The sequence below is a fragment of the Ahaetulla prasina genome, chromosome 2 (assembly GCF_028640845.1).
Source record: "Ahaetulla prasina isolate Xishuangbanna chromosome 2, ASM2864084v1, whole genome shotgun sequence".
Lineage (NCBI taxonomy): Eukaryota > Metazoa > Chordata > Lepidosauria > Squamata > Colubridae > Ahaetulla > Ahaetulla prasina.
Window position 1 is genome coordinate 279,865,573 of NC_080540.1, and position 18,104 is coordinate 279,883,676.

The 18,104-nt window shown below is 39.3% G+C and overlaps 1 protein-coding gene across 2 annotated transcripts in view; it reads left to right on the forward strand.

Annotated features, from left to right (window-relative positions):
- The first annotated feature begins 179 nt into the window (after positions 1-179).
- Positions 180-18,104, forward strand: part of LMBRD2 (LMBR1 domain containing 2) — a 36,732-nt gene continuing 18,807 nt past the window's right edge. The window contains exons 1-12 of one of the 2 annotated variants that reach the window (XM_058170128.1): positions 181-451; positions 2,664-2,888; positions 3,275-3,375; positions 5,914-6,009; positions 6,593-6,760; positions 9,023-9,233; positions 9,700-9,774; positions 11,441-11,554; positions 13,496-13,679; positions 14,467-14,648; positions 14,880-15,013; positions 16,241-16,349. In XM_058170128.1, the coding sequence (XP_058026111.1) occupies positions 2,715-2,888; positions 3,275-3,375; positions 5,914-6,009; positions 6,593-6,760; positions 9,023-9,233; positions 9,700-9,774; positions 11,441-11,554; positions 13,496-13,679; positions 14,467-14,648; positions 14,880-15,013; positions 16,241-16,349 (1,548 nt within the window). In that variant the 5' untranslated portion in view covers positions 181-451; positions 2,664-2,714. Of the gene's footprint in view, positions 452-2,663; positions 2,889-3,274; positions 3,376-5,913; positions 6,010-6,592; positions 6,761-9,022; positions 9,234-9,699; positions 9,775-11,440; positions 11,555-13,495; positions 13,680-14,466; positions 14,649-14,879; positions 15,014-16,240; positions 16,350-18,104 lie in introns of both variants that reach the window. The other variant, XM_058170129.1, reaches the window with a different exon arrangement.

The following is an 18,104-nucleotide window of genomic DNA, read 5'->3' on the forward strand; positions in this document are numbered from 1 at the left end:
AACAAAGGAAGGTTGGCTTTCGCAATGCCTCCTGGGTACTGTAGTCCACCCGTAAAGCGACGGGGCAAGCGCGAAAGCAAAACGCGATGTATCTTGGGTACTGTAGTCCCACCACCACCTTTGTGAAGGAAGTGACGTCGAAGTTGTGGTCGGTTTCGGCAACGTGGATATGTTTTCCCAGGCTTCCTTTCGCGCCTGAGGGACAAACGGAGCCGGAAATGTCAGAGGCGTCTGCGGCTCAGCTGGTGGCCGGCTCGGTTCCTTCCTGCGGAGAGCCGGACTTCCTCCGCCTGAGGAGTAGGCAGCCGGGAGTCCCCGGGAGAAGCCTCGGGAAAGATTCTTGCTGAACGGAAAGCCCGTAGTCCTTGGTTCGGGGCCCAGCAGTAACCCGGCGAGGAGCGGGGACCGCCAGAGGATGCGACCGGGGAGTGCCCAGCCCCGTCTCTGTCGGGTAAGGCCACACGGAGTCCCGTCCTTCGGCCACTGGTTAGCTTTCTTCTCTTCGGCCCTCTCAGGCCGGCCTTCCCCGACTGTTGGGTATTGGATTACATTTCCCATCATCCGCAGCCCTCATTGGACTACAGTTCCCATCACCCGCAGCCCCGACCTCCCCCCATTGCTTAGCCTTTTTCTCTTCGGCCCTCTCAGGCCGACTTCCCACCCACCCCCACCCCCGGACTCGGCCCCCTGTTATGTATTGGACTACGGTTCCCATCACCCGCAGCCCGTATTGGACTACAGTTCCCATCATCCGCAGCTTCGTCCTTCCCCACAAATAGCTTTCTTTTCTTCGGCCCTCTCAGGCTGGCTTTCCCCGACTCAGCCCCTTGTTGTGTATTGGACTACAGTCCCCATCAAAGGGATTTTTTAAAAAAAATACTCTTAACAGGATGGGTGCTTTAAAGTCTTTAAAACTGGGCAGCCGGCTCTGTGGGATTCTCTGCTCCAATTTTTATTTTTATCTTTTTGGCTTGCTTAAACCGGATATAGAAGCATGCTAAATAAAAGTAGGACATGAATGTGAATAATTATCATTGGATATGTATATATTCTGGTATTGCCTTTGCTAGTGCATGTTGGTAGAAACTCTTACTTGCAAGTTGTTGCTTATTTCTGTCCTCCAGTGTTAAGATGAAAGAAGTGCTAGAATTCAGTACTGCAGCACTTTGTGTTTTAGGTGGGGTGGTGGGAGTCATATATATGTATATGTATTCATACATGAAGAATATATCAGATAAAGGACAAAATAAAGTGGTACCTTAATACTCATTGTTAATTGGTTCTAGGAAGTGTGATGAGTACCAAAAACCATAAGTACCAAACAATTTTTCCCCACAAGGAATAATATAGTGAGTCACAAGGCAGCCACCACTGACAAACTTGTATGTTGAGTAACAGACGAGTACTCGGACCAAATTTTCACATCGAAGTGCATTGAGTACCAAATTCGATGATTTCAAAGCAGTTGAGTACCAAGGTACCACTTTAAGGATAAATGTGCCTGAATTAGAACGGTGATTGATTCCTGTACAAAATTAGCAGCACTGCTTTTAAAAAGTTCATTCCAAAGCAGGGAAACTTCAGATCAATTTCTGAAAGGCAAGTTTGCAAGTGCAAAGGGAAATGAATGCAAAATGCATACTTGGCTCTCTTTAAATTGCCAACTTGAATCCAGTGGAATTTACAGCTTCATTTTGACATGTTAATCTTGTTTTTCACAGAAATTGTAGGGAAGACAAGTTTAGAGATATGGTGTGAAGTGTTTGCTTAAGGTTTTATCTTACTGCTTTTGATAGGTTCCTGTGCTTTTTAGCCCAGTAGTTGCTTAAGCTTTTTCCCCTAGTTACTTACAGATTTAACAACAGTTTAAAATCATTAAGATATTCTGGTGGAAGTTTTTAATAGTTAGCTTTTTCTCAGTACCTGTGTAGTAAAAATTACAGTATAAAAGTTTGCTGTCAGGTTTTAATTTTTGTTCTCATCTCTGTTTACAACAGTAATATGTTATAACAGCAATATGTACTACTTATGCGATCATGGTTTGAAGTTCATTTTCAATGACTTCATAAGAGCTGACAAATGAAATAATGAAGCATAAAATTAACAGTTAGTCATTCCAGAACTCATTTATTTTTTAAAATATGTTCTACCTTTCTGCCACAATATGACTCAAAAGGGCTGACATAATATCATCCAAAACAGTCATAGCACAAATCAATAATACAATAGCTTAAAAAAAACAAGCAAGAAAAACAATCTAAACTGGCTCAGAGGAGCAGGGAGACAAAATAGGGACAGAAACTCAAATCATTTGAAAGGTCTGTGATGTTCACATTCTTCTATTGTGTTCTCTAAAGCAGCCACAACTTTCCACAACTCCAGATTTACTACACTGTTACTATACTCCCATCAACCTCAGGCAGCAGGACCAATACCCATTTGTAGAAGAGAGACAGAGGTTACTCAGGAACTGAAGTAGCATTTAGATCAGTGCTTTTGTTCTGTAGCTATTAAAATACACTGAAGTCCAATGGCATGGAGCAGAGTCCAATGTGGTAGACAATGTGGTTTTTTTAATCTTTTCAGCTGAATATTAAATGTTTATTGTAAGCCCTATTCTATTCTATTCTATTCTAGTCATTGTTTTTTGCTGTTTATTATAGATGTAATCCTCTTATGAACCAATACATGCTGGTTGGAATCAGTGAACAATAATGAGTGGTGCAGCTTTGGGCATTGAGATAGTTGTCGTCTTCTTTTTGGCATTAATCATACTACATCGATATGGTGACTTCAAAAAGCAGCACAAACTTGTAATTGTTGCAACACTATTAGCTTGGTATCTTTGTTTTCTCATAGTCTTTATACTGCCTTTAGATGTCACTACGGTAAGAACTTTCATATTTATTTTCTCCATTTTAATAGGATTTTATTATAATTTTCCATAGGATTAGCAAATAAGGATTTTCTGTTGTTTTATTGCAATAATTTATTTTCAAGAATTACATCAGATATCTAATATCTAATATAAAATCAATAATTTGAGCCTATTCACTTTATTATGCATTTTCTTGAAATCAACAAACATACAGTAAGGATACATTCTCTAGATTTCTCAACGAGCTGCTAAAGGAAAGGATGGTTGACACAGATCAACATAGCAAAACTGGGGCTTTTCAGTTTGGGAAGCTGATGTATTTGATGAATAGAGTAGGCCAGTGTCTTTATAACTCTTATTTTACTTGTGTCCAATTGCTGACTTTTTGTTTTCTAGACTATATACAATCGGTGTAAGCTTGATATAAACGAGTCACACACGAATCCTACCAACAGTGGATCAGCAGTGCAACACCAAGACACTAATCCCACTCAGAGGTACCAAGGCATATAAAAATTAATTTCTTTTTTGATCTGAAAATTTCTTGACAACCTCGTAACATTGGCAGGGCAAGAAGAAATCGCTCTTTTAACAAAAATGAGAAAATGTCATGAGAATGTGAAAAGTATTAAAAAAATAATAGTAAAAAAGTTATGCTGGATCAGGCCCAGAATCATGACCCTTAGACATTTAGATGTGATTTTTCTTCCACGTGCATAGAAAAATTTGCAGCTAAAGAAAACGAAGTTCAGATTTTTAAAGTTATAGATACTGAATGTATTCCAGTGTGAAAGTAATATTATAAATAATTCCAATTAAAATGCAGACCTAAGTCTTGAATGTAATTGCTTCATAACTAGTCATAATATTTATATGCATGCTGGTTAACAAAGGCATTTTCCTTAAAAAAAAGAAAATGTGAAATCCTCAGTAACTAATTAAAGGTGGTGTAATTTGGCTGAAAGATGTAATATTTTTTTAATTTAATTAATTTAATTTTTTTAATTTTTATTATTACGTAACTTTGTACAGGTAGTCCTTGACTTACAACAGTTCATTTAATCACTGTTCAAAATTATGACACTGAAAAAAGTTACATGACTGTTTTTCACAGTTATGACCTTTGCAGCATCCCCCGTGATCATGTGATCAAAATTCAGATGCTTGGCAATTGGTTCATATTTATGACTTTTGCTGTGTCCCAAGGTCATGTAATCGCCTTCTCCGACTTTCTGACAAGCAAAATCAGTGGGGAAGCCAGATTCACTTAACAACCAGGTTACTAATTTGTCAACTGCAGTGATTCACTTGACAACCGAGGCAAGAAAGATTGTAAAATGGGGCAAAACTCACTTAACAAATGTCTCAACAACAGAAACAGATCAGCAGTCTCATTCACAATGAATGAGACAGATGGGATTATAAAGAGAAGCAGTCATAGTTCTAAGCCAAAGGGCACAACATTCAAGCCAGTTTATATTGCATCACTTCATTGGTGATGCTTTTTATGAGTCATGTTATGACTATTACTTTGGCTAAATAATCCAATTTATACTATAATTAGTAACTCGAATGGTAAACATTTCAATTTGGGCCTGAGGATTGAATGAGTTCATATTCTGAGCCTTCTAATTACTTGGGGTAATCAATTTAATCTGCGTGTTTGATCCTACGATGTTGAATAATGTAATGAGCTCTGTTTTATAATTCTATAATTTATGTAGTCCTCGAGTTACAAAAGTAATTGGGATTGTGGTTTCAGTCACTAACAATGCAGTCATAAAGTGCAACATTAGCAATGAGCAATGGTAATCCCAGCACTCCGTTGCCATTGTTAACTGAACCCCACGGTGGTTACCCAAGGATCCACCACAATCCAAGCTATTCTTGGTTTGGTCCAATCCAGCCCCGAGCCTCAGTTCCTCCAAGTTAAGAAACTGCCTCTTCTTCAGCTCTCTCAACTCCTATTCCCCTGCCCCCACCCCCCACCATGCTCTGCCTTGCAAGCAGCTTCTACAACAGGGGTGTCAAACTGGATTTCATTGAGGGCCACATCAGGGTTGTGTTTGACCTCTGCCAGTGAAAACATGGGGGGAACCCGCACCACGAGCCAGTCCTTTGCTGTTTCCAGGGCAGCCCCGTGGGCCAGATCTAAGCACCCCGCAGGCTGGATCTGGTCCACAGGCCTTGAGTTTGACACCCCTGTTCTAGAGCTTCTTCTGAAGCTGTTCTTGAGCTGTGACTTGGTACTGCAGCTCAAGGGCTTCTTGCAGTCCCAGAACTGTAGCACTCCAATTCAGGGCTTTTTTTGGAGCGCTACAGTTCTGGGACTGCAAGAAGCCCTTGAGATGCAGTACCAAGTCACAGCTGTCCTGGGAGTCCCCAGCTGTCCCAGGCCAGCCCAGGCCAGCAACATGATGCAAAGTCCCAGCCACAGTTGCCCTTGCTTCCTTGCACTCTACTACTCCAGCTGGCCTTTGCTGTCTTCTTCGCTATCTCAACTCAGAGGTTAAGCAAAGTGGTTGCTAAGTGAGAACACAACTGTGCTTGTGATCTTTCTTCAACTTTCCATTTCTTTATAGACCTACAAAGTTTGTAAATGTGAGGATTGGTCATAAAGCTACTTTTTCATCACTTTTGTAACTGCAGTTGTTAAATGAGAACTATCTGTACTATATGTAATTAAAATAAAATAAGCTTTATTGTCATTTTTTTCTATGAATAGACTGGCACACATTAAAAGATTAAATTCTTATGCCCGCTCTCAAAAGAATACAGAAACACACACACACACATATAATAGGAGTGCATATTACCTAAATGTATCTTCTCTTTTTAGGTAGCAGTCATTCAGGCCTTTTTCATTTTTCTTGCAATTTGTGGGACTCCTCTGGGCTATGTGAGATTGTCAGAGGCTCATTATTACTTTACATTGCAATACAGCCTTTCTTAGAATATTGTTTCCACATGAAAAATCAGTGCTGTATTTTCTGTGTCATGCATACATTAGATGCTAATTCTCATTGTCTTTATAGTAAACACAAATGTATCAAACCATGGAGTTATATCCCTGATAGAATTATGCCCATTTTCTGGCGAGTTGTATACTGGACATCCCAGTTTTTAACATGGTAAGTATTGTGGAAATTTCTGGAATGCTTGAAACAGCCTAAAGTAAAATGTTCAAAGGAATAACAGTGTGTGTGTGTGTGTTTGCATATCTTATCACTTGAATGTTCATCATTAATGTGAAAACTTTGGGACATTTTAATTGAAAGACAAGTTTGCCCACCGGGAAGTATCAAACTTCTTTACGTTTTTAAGACAGTTCTCTCTATTCTAGCCAATTGAAATAATCTTATTTAAGCCATCGGAGAAACTAAACTGAAGATGGAACTTGACTTTGTTATAAAGTTCACTGAGTCAGTTGGATATACTTTTTTGTCGCAGATGGTGACAAAATATGAACTTGGTACCTGCTGCCAATGGTAGATTTACTTTACATGCCAGTGCTACAATTCCGAAATCAGTTCTGTAAAGTAACAGCTTCCTTCTTTTTGATTTATTCCTTGGGTCTTGGAATAGGATGTTTCAGAAATATGCCAATTTTTCTAAAATGTAGGACTATTGGTATGTGTATAAGTGCCAAGTATTTACTTCTAACCAAGGAAAAAAGATGAAACTTTTGCTATTCATTTTGCTCTCCATTCCTAGGATTCTGTTACCCTTTATGCAGTCCTACGCTAGATCAGGAGGTTTTTCCATTACCGGGAAGATTAAAACAGCGTTAATTGAAAATGCCATATATTATGGAACGTACCTCTTGATTTTTGGGGCATTCTTGATGTATGTAGCTATAAATCCAAACATCAGCTTGCAATGGTAGGTGATATTGCTAAGTCTTTAGTATATTAGTATGTTGCATGTTTAGATTGTTAGTGATTGGAAGAGATAGAGCTTAGAACTATTTATTTATTTATTTATTTATTAATCGTATTTATATCCCGCCCTTCTCCCGAAGGACTCAGGGCGGTTAACAGCCAATTTAAAAAACACATTATATACAAATTAAAAACAGAATAAAATTAATATAACTTGTGGCCAAATTTCCTACAAACTATGATGTTGTATGTGATTTTAAGATTTGATTTTTAATTTCATACCTAGTTGCAGGTAATTTTTATTTCCCTTAGGGTTTTTTTGTGGATGAAAGTATATGGAGCGTCACTGATCCAATAAGACTTTTGCCTGATACTAGTTAAGGGATGCAGTGGCTCAGTAGTTAGGACGCTGAGTCTTAGATCATTAAAGGTCTAGAACTTTCAAGACCTGAATGCCAAAGATGGAGTGAGCTCCTGTTACTTGTTCCAGCTCCTGCCAACTTAGCAATTAGAAAGCATGCAAATGTAAGTACAGTCGATGAATAGCAATAGCACTTAGACTTATATACTGCTTCTCAGTGCTTTACAGCCCTCTCTAAGCGGTTTACAGAGTCAGCATGTTGTCCCCAACAATTTGGATCCTCATTACCCACCTTGAAAGGATGGAAGGCTGAGTCAACCTTGAGCCTGGTGAGATTTGAATTGCAGGCAGCTGGCAGTCAGCAGAAGTAGCCTGCAGTACTGCACTCTAACCACTGCACCACCGTGGCTCATAGGTACCGCATGCAGGAGGACAACAGTGTTCTGTGTATCTCCGTATGCTATGTGCTATGGCGTGATCTCATGCCGGCCTCATAACCACCGAAATATCTCCAGACAATGCTGGCTTTTGGCTTAAGAAACAGAGATGACCACCAACCCCTAAAGTCAGTCACAATTAGTACGATCAGAGTAAAACCCGCAGGGACACCTTTACCTCACACTAGTTAAGCGTATAGGATTGAGTTCAAAGCTTGCCCTGCTAAACATTCAGAGGGAAAGCTTTGTTTACAGGTTGTCCCAATTAGATGAGTACCTTTACTAGGCTGGTCTTAACTTAATTGCTTCCATTCTCAGTGAGGCTATTTCTAACAGGGACTAAAATGATGTACCAGTGTATTCTTTATTGGTAGAAACAACTTGCTTCTTTCATATTAATTATTAATTATTTATTTAATGGATTTGTAATGTATTGGAAATCTGTTGTTATTGGTCATGACTAGATGCTGCAAGAGTTCAACCTTTAGTTTCAACCTTGGCTGAATAACTCAGTTTGTCCTGAGAATGTAAGCCAACAACACTAGTTGCTTCACTGACTCAGTAAGCAATGCTTTCTCTGGGAAAAACAGGTGTGCCTGTCATGTTTAAAATGTTTGCAAGCACTCCATTTTAAATCTGAAACAGCAATTTGCTCTTACCAAGAGTCTTCCAAGGTTATTCCTACTATAAACGTTCGCTCCAGTTTATAACACTTCTGGTTTTGGTGTAACAGCATTAGAACACTTCAGTGAAGTCAAAACACCTGTTTCATACTCAGAATGTTTTACATAATATCAAAATTCATATAAACCTCTTGGATATAGCAAATTATTGTGCTTAATACATCAACCATGTATTAAACTACACTCTGGAAAAGGAATCATTAGTCAAATAATAAGCATGATAGAAAAAGAATTTAATATTTTCCTGATAAAAAATATTTAATGGATTGATTATGGGCCATCAACATGGTATTGACTCTTAGCAGCCATATAAGTAGATTTTCTCAAGGATTTTATATAACAGTAGTTTAAAATCTTTAGTACTTATTGCAGGGGTTTCAAACTCAAGGCCCGGAGGCCAGATTTGGCCCGTGGGGTGCTTAGATTTGGCCGGTGGAGCTGCCCTGGAAACAGTGAAGGACTGGCCCGCACTGCCTCTGCCAGCAAAAATGGAGCTCAGGAGGACCACGGGCAGCATTCCTGAGCTCCATTTTCGCTGGCAGAGGGTTGCAGGAGGCTGTCACAGGTGAAAATGGAGCTCAGGAGCCTGTTTTACCTGGTAGTTTGCTTGAGTCATCACAGGTGCCCCGACACGAGTGACGTTGAGCTGACCACGCCCATCCCGGCCACACCCATCCCGATCCCTGAGGGCAAACACAACCTTGATGCGTCCCTCAATTAAATCAAGTTTGACACCCCTGACTTACTGCATATGAAACCCCAGGCCACTTTTTCTGTTTTAGGAGTCAGCTTCAGACTATTGGAATAGCTGCTGCCAATACCTGGGGCCTCTTTCTGCTTGTGTTGCTGTTAGGATATGGCTTAGTAGAAATTCCACGCTCTCACTGGAATGGAGCTAAAAAGGGCTACCTTCTCATGAAGACCTACTTCAAGGCTGCTAAACTGATGACCGAAAAGGCAGATGCAGAAGAAAACCTGGAAGATATTATGGAGGCAAGTAAATTCTGCAGTGCAGAGATACAAATGGAAGTAGATAAAAGATTTTGAGAAACAAAATGCCAAAGGTGCATACAATTTCTTGATATCCAGGGTAATAAGAAAATTAACAAGCACTTTGGATTATATCAGCTACAGTGCTATTTAATACTGTAAAGGGAATTTCCTTCTCCCTTATTTCATAATTTCAACTCTTAATTTTTAAAGATAAAACCTGCAGGCCCCAGAGCCAAAGCGCCTGAATGGTGCAAAGTAAAAAGAGGACTCCATTGTCAATTATGTTGCCTGCTTTTCCACCCTTTTACTAAAACAGGTTTCAAAATAAATTCCTCAGTGAGTCTGTCACGCCTTGTAAAAATCCAACTCTTTTGTAAAATGTTTTAAATTTAACTGAATGTCATATTAAAAGTTTCTCTGCATAGAAATTATACTTCTGACGGTTTTTTTCTCTTCACATAAACAGGAGGTCCGCAAAGTAAATGAAAGCATCAAATACAACCATCCTTTGAGGAAATGTGTGGATACAATATTAAAAAAGGTAGCTTAATCAAGCAGTATTAAATGTTGCCACAGGATTATGAAATTATCAGTGTACCAGAAGAAGGCTAATTCAAGCCTGGATAAAGGATATTTTCCTTTACTTTTTTCAGTAGCGACAGTAGGATGTCTTGACTTAGTCTCAGTGCTCCATTGCACCAGGTCATGCCCACAATTACTGGCACTTTTATTTGACCACTTAGCAATCAAAAGAAAAATTAGTGCACATAGTCCCGGGAAATAGCATAGGACAGTGATGGCTAACCTTTTTGCTGTCTCGTGCCAAAAGCAGGGGGAGTGCAGGGGGTCACGCGCGCATGTGCCCACACCCATAATTCAATGCAATACCCCCCTCCCCCCGCACTTTCCCTGCTTTTGGTACGTGATGGCACGGTGGGCCCCAGTAGGCCTATTTTTCGTCCTCCCCAGGCTCCAGAGGCTTTCTTGGAGCCTGGGGAGAATGAAAATGGCCTTCCCCAGCCACCCACCCACCCCGAGGCCCTCCGGAGGCTGGAAACAGCCTGTTTCCTGACTTCCGGTGAGCCCAGAAGGCCCAAAAATCAGTTGGCCAGTGCATGCTTGCGTGCTGGAGCTGAGCTAGGGCAATGCTCACATGCCCACCTATATGGCTCTGCGTGCCACCTGTGGCACGGATGCCATAGGTTCACCATCACGGGCATAGGAGAAAGACCTTTACTAATTTCAGTATTTTCACTTGTACACTGCCACTGGCCATTTTGGCAGAAGAAAAGGCAAGCCGCACAAAAGCTCAGGACTTTCAGACAAAAATCCCAAAGGTGCTTTTTCATGAGGCAACTGGACTTTCTGGATTTTTTTTTGAAGATGTTTCACCTTCTCATCCAAGAAGCTTCTTCAGCTCTTCAGAAAGTCCAGCTGCCTTGTGAAACAACATCTTTGGGACAACCAGGACCTGGATGATGGCTTAGAATCTCATAGACATTCAGACGGAAATATTCCTGCAGGACTACAGGTAGTTCTCAACTTACAACATTCATTTAGCAACTGTTTGAAGTTACAACGGGACTGAAAAAAGAGACTTATGACTGTTTATCATACGATGGTTGCAACAGGCCCATGGTCACATGATCAAAATTTGGACACTTGGCAACTGGCATGTATTTATGAAGGTTGCAGCCTCCTGGTCACATTTTGCAACCTTCAGGCACTTGGCAACTGATTCATATTGATGATGTGTCCCAGGGATCACCTTTTGTGATCTTCTGATAAGCAAAGTCAATGGGGAAACCAGATTCACTTAATAACCATGTTACTAACTTGAATGATTCACTTAACAATTGTAGCAAGAAAGGATGCAAAATGGGGCCAAACTCACTTTACAACTGTCCTGCTTTGCAGTGGAAATGTTGGACTCGCAAGTCATAAATTGAGGATTACCTGTAATCAGAATTTTGTCTGAAGTGATGTGATTGTATTTCTGTAGTAGGCGCTATTTAGATTCCTAGTTTTAACAGATCAAGGAAACAAAATAGCCCATTGTTTTCTTCTTTGCTAGAGAAACTTTTGGATAAAAAGAAGGAAAATAAGAGCTCATGTATAATAAGAGAAGAACAGATCATTATTTTTTTTCAAATGAGCTCACTGATAGGCTTTGATATAGACTGCAATGTATTTTCTTTTAATTTCAGTGTCCTACAGAATATCAGGATAGGATGGGTCGAAACATGGATGATTACGAAGACTTTGAAGAAAGATCCAATACTTATCCAACAGAGAAAAGCCTAGTGAAGCTTCATAAGCAGGTAATTAGATAATGTAAATGGCATATGTTCAATGCATGTGAAATTGTAGCAGATGTATAACCAGAACATGCAGATAGGAGAACATATATATGTGAGAGAGTAATATCCCTGCATTCCATTTAATCCAAATAATCCAAAAGTTCCCTTCCTTGATAGACCTCTTCAAAGAAACCTCTGGATATTTGCACCCACCACTGTGTTTGTTTTGTCTTGAATGTATTTGAATTTAAAGTTCTAGTCCAAGAGATCAAGAGTCCAGTAAACAAACTACTTTTGTGTTGGGCTCCCTATAATCGCACCGTAGAGCAGATGACTGTTTAAATATAGCCTGATACTCTTCAGACCATACCACTGCATTGGATTTGTCTTGGATCAGATCCAAGAGGGGTGTAGTAATTTGGCTATACTGGGATGCATGTACACTTTAGTAACCAGCTATGTCCAACAATTGCACCTGTCTTTTCTTGCTCTACATTCCTAGAGAATCTGTACATTGGATAATGTCCATAGAAAAAGTGTACATTGGTATTCAAATATGATAGAGTCCTGGGACCCACACGAGACCCTACAAACAATATATCATTTAGGCCAGTCTGGGATTTTGGGAGGCCTTGATTGTGTGCCTAGCCTCTCTGGTGCCTGGATAGGCAGTGCTTGAAAAGATAGTCACATCATCCCAACAAAGTCATTTCAAATCCTCAGCACCTCTTTAGCCAATCTTTGGAAAGTTATAAGTGCATTTCAGAGATCGAACAAGAGCACCATATAAACAGACAAGATACGATAAATCCTGACTTTTCCTAATCCCTGTAGTGTACCTAGATGCAGATTTCTCTCAGGCTTGGAGACCAGGACAAGGTGCTCTGGAATCTTAGACAGATTTTAGTTATCATCTTGCTGTCTCTTAAACTCTGCTGTTTTGCTCCTAAAATAATCCCAACATCTCAATAAATCTCTGCGTTTCAGAGGACCTACTTCTGTATTATATAATTTGCTCTGAGTAGGTAGGTTAATCTCAGGTTCCAGAGGTATTTGCCCTTCCACTGTTATCCAGACCTGATTCCTCTGTTTCAGCAGCATCTCTTGCCTGGGTGTCCCTGGTTTTTAGGGAGATCTCCAGCTGATCAAGTTTAAGAGATTCATCTTGGCTGACTCTTTTTACTCCTCCCTTTGTCCTGTTGCTTCCTCTTCTACTGCAAATGTCTTCCTCTGCTTCAGTTTTCTTAAGCTTAATGTAAATTTCAAAAAAAAAAAATTGGAGACTGCAGGCGGGATAAGTATTCTTTTCCAGCTCCGGACCACAGATTCACAGGAATTCTACCTCCAGTTTCCGAAGATGCACAGTCTTTCCAGTAACCACCTGACAGAGAATATGTCTTCCTCATGGATGTGAATTACATGTCTGAGCTGCAGTGTCCATATCTGGCGTGTAACCTACATACTATTTTCTTAGTTATTCATTATATCAGTATACGAATGACCAGATAATGAAGTTAATTTCTGCTGTCTTTCCAAACTCTGTTTATTTTGCTAGAACAGTTGGGTACCTCAACTCAGTTGTGTTAATTATTCACAATGTTACAAAATATATAATTATTTCCAGTCTTGTTTTTAAATATGCACTGTATCCAGCTATGATTGTGCTTAGTGCATGAATATATATCCACATATATCCATAATTACCTATGCTAATCAAGGTGTTGGTGGAAGACAAGTTCCTGTGTATTTAATATAATATGTATGCAGGAAGATAGTTGGTAACCCAAGCCATATTCCTCATAAAAATTATTCCCGTCTTTATTTTGACAGGAATTATTCTGTGAAGTGAATATGTATTTTGTTTATTAAGGAAGCACTTGTTGGAGTTTTAAGGAAATCACCTCTGTCTTATTCTGCCCTTATTGCCATAAATAACTAGAATAATTGTTTTTATTTTGTTAGGTAATTTATTCAGTTCAAAGGCATCGTCGTACACAAGTCCAGTGGCAAATTCTTTTAGAGCAAGCCTTTTACCTAGAAGATGTGGCAAAAAATGAATCCAGTGCCACTCGTCAATTTGTTCATACTTTTCAATCTCAAGAAGCCGAAAACAAAATTATCCAATATCTCTATACACCAACTCTTGGTATGTTTTTTTATACCCGTAATACAATACACGTTTTAAACAAAGCCTCTAAAACAGGGGTTTCCAACCGTGGTAACTTTAAGACACGTAGACTTCAACTTCCAGAATTCCTCAGCCAGTTTTGCTGGCTGAGGAATTCTGGGAGCTGAAGTCCACAAGTCTTAAAGTTGCCAAGGTTGGAGACCCCCTGGTCTAAAACAATGAAAAGGATTCAACCCAATTGAATCCTAAGTCTATGGCACTATCTTTTTAAAAAATAATTCAAACCTTGCTCTTTATCATCATTTTCTACTTAGGTATAATTTTGTATGTGGGGTTCATCCTGTGTCCTCTTACTGTCTGCCCTACCTTGATGTAGGTACTTCGGCTCAAGTGCTATTACTAGAAAAGATATAGGTAGCTGACGTATGACCACAATTGGAACCAGAAAATTTATCATTAAATGTTGTGGTCATTAAGTGAGGCATCATGTGACTACCTTTGATTTTTACAACCCGATTTTTACTGCATAGTTAACTAAAATGTCATGTGATTGCAATTTATGACCTCCATTGACTCTGCTTGTCGGAAGTCAGCTGGGAAGGTTACAAATGGTAGTCATATGACTCTGGGACACTGCAACTGTCATAAATGTGAATAGTCATAAGCGTAAGTCCTATTTTTCAAGTGTGGTTGTAACTTCAAAGAGTTGTTGAACAAACGGTCATAAATGAAGGACTACCTGAAAGCAACTTTGAAATGATTTTCATATTTTCTCCCCTTTGTCATTTGTTTTGTTTTGATTTAGAATGGTATTGGGAATGCCTTCTACAACCATGGTTCCACAGGATTCTCGCCATTATCCTGGCCATCTTTTCCATCGTTGTTGTGTGGTCAGAATGCACGTTTTTCAGCCCAAAGCCAGTTCTGTCTCTCTTTGCAGTCTTCATACGGCTAGCGGAAAAGAACTACAACTATTTTTACATAGAGGTCAGTTACTGTGATGGTTTGGCAATTTCTGTCACATTTATCTGTAGGAGCCTATTGTTAAGTTTCGCATTCATTGACTTTGAGGAAACTGCTTAGATTTAAGCTTATTTGCTAGAGCTATCCAAGTTTGGGATTAGAAGGCAATTCACTACTTCAGTTTGATCATTCTCATGGCACCTGTCTGCAGCTGTTAATGGAACCAAATAAAAACTGTAGTTTCTTGTTTTGCAGATGGCTTGCTTTCTTACAATCTTTTTCCTGAGTATCTGTGTTTATTCTACGGTCTTCAGGATCCGTGTATTCAACTATTATTACTTAGCTTCACACCATCAGACAGATGCATATAGTTTGCTCTTCAGTGGCATGTAAGTATTTATTTTGCTACTTCTGCTGTTTGGCCAATTACAAACAATGTAAAGGAGAAATGCACTGAATTATAAGTAGATCTTGGTCAAAATCCATAGTCCACAATAGCTCTGGATTTAATTTTTAATCAGATTAGATCATCAATTATATGTGATAATTACGTAATTAGCAGAAGGAGAATCCCAGAAACTTTTCCCTGTTGTGCAGAAAAGCCTCATTCATAAGAGTCTAAGGGAGAGAAGCACCGAGAAACTGAGCAGAGGGATCTCCTACAATATCTTCCTTTCTTCCTGCCCATTCCACTCCGTTCAGTAGACTCAACTCCCAACTTTCGGAGGAGTATTTACCAATAAAGGAGAATATTTGTAGGTCAGGTTTGAAATGAGGTCCTTGGCGCTCTCTGAGCTTGGTTGTTTCCTTGCAGATAATAAAGTTTGCAAGAAAACATCCAGTGCCAGTACTAGCACTGATGATGTTACCTAGTTTGGGTAATGAAACATCTGCAAGAAAGCCACCAAGCTCATAGAGCACTGAAGACCCCTCAGAAGAGTGTTTTCTAGAGGTTCCTGGGAACAGAAAGAGGAAATCTGTTTTGATTCATCTCCTTTCAGTAGCACATACCTAGATCCTGTCCAAATACAGCTTACAGTTCTATGTGGAGCAGTATCCAGGCAGTCATTCATTTATGATCAGTTGCTTAGCAACCATTCAAAGTTTTGAAGAACCCCAAAAAAGCTACTTACAACTTGGATTTGACGTTTCGATGGCTTGTCCCTCCCCCTCCCCCCATAACATAATCACATGACCACATTTTTTGGGCACTCGGTAGTCAGCCTACATTTATGGTCATCTGCAGCATCCTACTGTCACATGACCACAATTTACAACATATTTTTTTTAATGGAATCTGACATTTATTTCCATTTTCTGGCAACAAAAAAATGCTGCCTAGTGAACTCGTTTAATTACCATGGCATTCACTGAATGGCCATTGAATAAAATTGGGTGCAATCACATGGTGACCTACTTAACAGCCATGATTTACAATTGTAATTGCAGTCTCAATTATAAGTCAGTGACTGCCTGCATTATGTAAATGTTAGCTAACTTCCTCTGCATGAAAAGAATAAAAAAAGTACAGTGCAGTTACATGAACACATAGACTCTTAGTAATATGGAAGGAAGAGTTTGAAGTTACTTTTCAACTGCTGCTACTTTTCACCCAGGTTGTTCTGTCGTTTGACTCCTCCACTGTGTCTGAATTTTTTGGGCTTGACTCATATGGATGCAGCAATTTCTCAGAGAACCACGGATCAGCCAACAGCATATACCTCTGTATGTTAACAGTGTTTATTTTTTACTGCCGTGTATTTATACATTTGATACTAAGGGATTTCCCCAAAGCAGTTGAAAGCAGGATTTCAAATCTGTTTGTCCTGACTTGATTCTTTCTTTGGCTCTTTCGGCTCAGTAGAAATTGTTTCGTTTGCATACAAGTCCCAGTTTCCGATATACAGTTTGGGTCTACTGACAGAAGCTTAAAAGCAATCCCTCCGAAGGGAAAATTTCTGAATGTTATTAATCTTAGCCTGTACTTCTTATGCCCATCACTGCGTAGGTGAGATTTACTGTTTTATCTGTATTTATTGCATCTAATTAGAAAATAAACTTATAATATGTTTCTTGCACTCAGTGAAGCTAATGGAATAAATGTAGTGTATAATAAGAACAATAGATTTCTAAGACAAACTATTATCAGCTTAGGTCCAAACTTAAGGCTATCTAATTTTGGTTCAATATCCATGTAGTGTGCAAATAGGAAATTACATCTGATGTCTAACAAATGTATTCCAGGACCCATAATGATATTGTACCCAGAAAAGCATCAAATGCTTCATAAACCAAGGCTGGACTAGGATAAGATGACATATTTGATAAGAACATCTGTTTTCTTTACCTTTTCTGAGGCCTCAATTATTAAGGAACAGAATAAATGTATAAGGAATACATGTTAGCAAGTAAAGTTTGTAACCTTGATAATTTATGATGATGAGCATATCAGTCCAGCTTCTATGTAGAGCTCGAACCAGCCTTAGATCAGGTATTAATGCTTTAACAATCTTCTTTTCAAAAACCAGAACATTTCAAGGGCTCAATTTAAGGCAATCTCATGTTCTCCTTGCTGTATTTAAATCTCTTTTCTTGTCAGTGAATGATAATTTAAAAAGAAAAGGTCTAGATTAATCAGAACCCCTTCCTGAAGGGGCATACTGATTTTATCCTGATATGGATGGTCTCATTAAACAAAATTCAGTGTACATTTTAGAAAGAAAAATTGGGAATTAAGATCCCTTCCAAATTGCTCTGATTTGTAAGTTGGGAAGCCCTTGTTATACATTTCATTTATCATGTATCAAAAGATAACAAAAAATGAAGCTGGGTAAATCCGGTCAGTTTTCCAGCACTGCATATGAATCCTTTTGTCTTAGCATGTCTGAGCTCTGGGTTTGCCTGCAGAAGTTGGAGGACAAGTCTGGCTTTCTCGGGTGAATACCTGACCGTACTCAGTTACAGTTTCCACAGTTACAGATTCTCTTCTTTCTTATACATTCTCTTCTTATTTATACAAATCATTCCATTTGGGTAATCAAGTGGTGCAGTGGCCTGGAGGTGGAGCTCTCGCCTCACGATCAGGAGGCTGTGAGTTCAATCCTAAGTAACTTGGCAGATATTTCTCTCTGGGAACAATGAATAATTATCTGCTGCGAACTCTGCATTGGTGACAGGAAGGGCTTCCACTCTGCTCCATTCAGTTGCCCCAACTCCACCCCAATGTAAGGGATTACAGGGTCATTAAAAGACAAAAAAAAATCCATTTGGGTAATAAAACAGCAGTCAGTTACCTTACACACTGCCATTTTCTATTGGCAGAGAACAGCAACCAGAGAGTTGAGTTAATAGCTGCAATTTTGAGTGTGTGCAATTGTTTTTACTTCTTTAATATACAGTATTTGAAGATGAACATCAGACGTAATATGTTCTTCCTTTCTTAATTATATTGATAGATTTATTTAAAAAAAACATTAAATA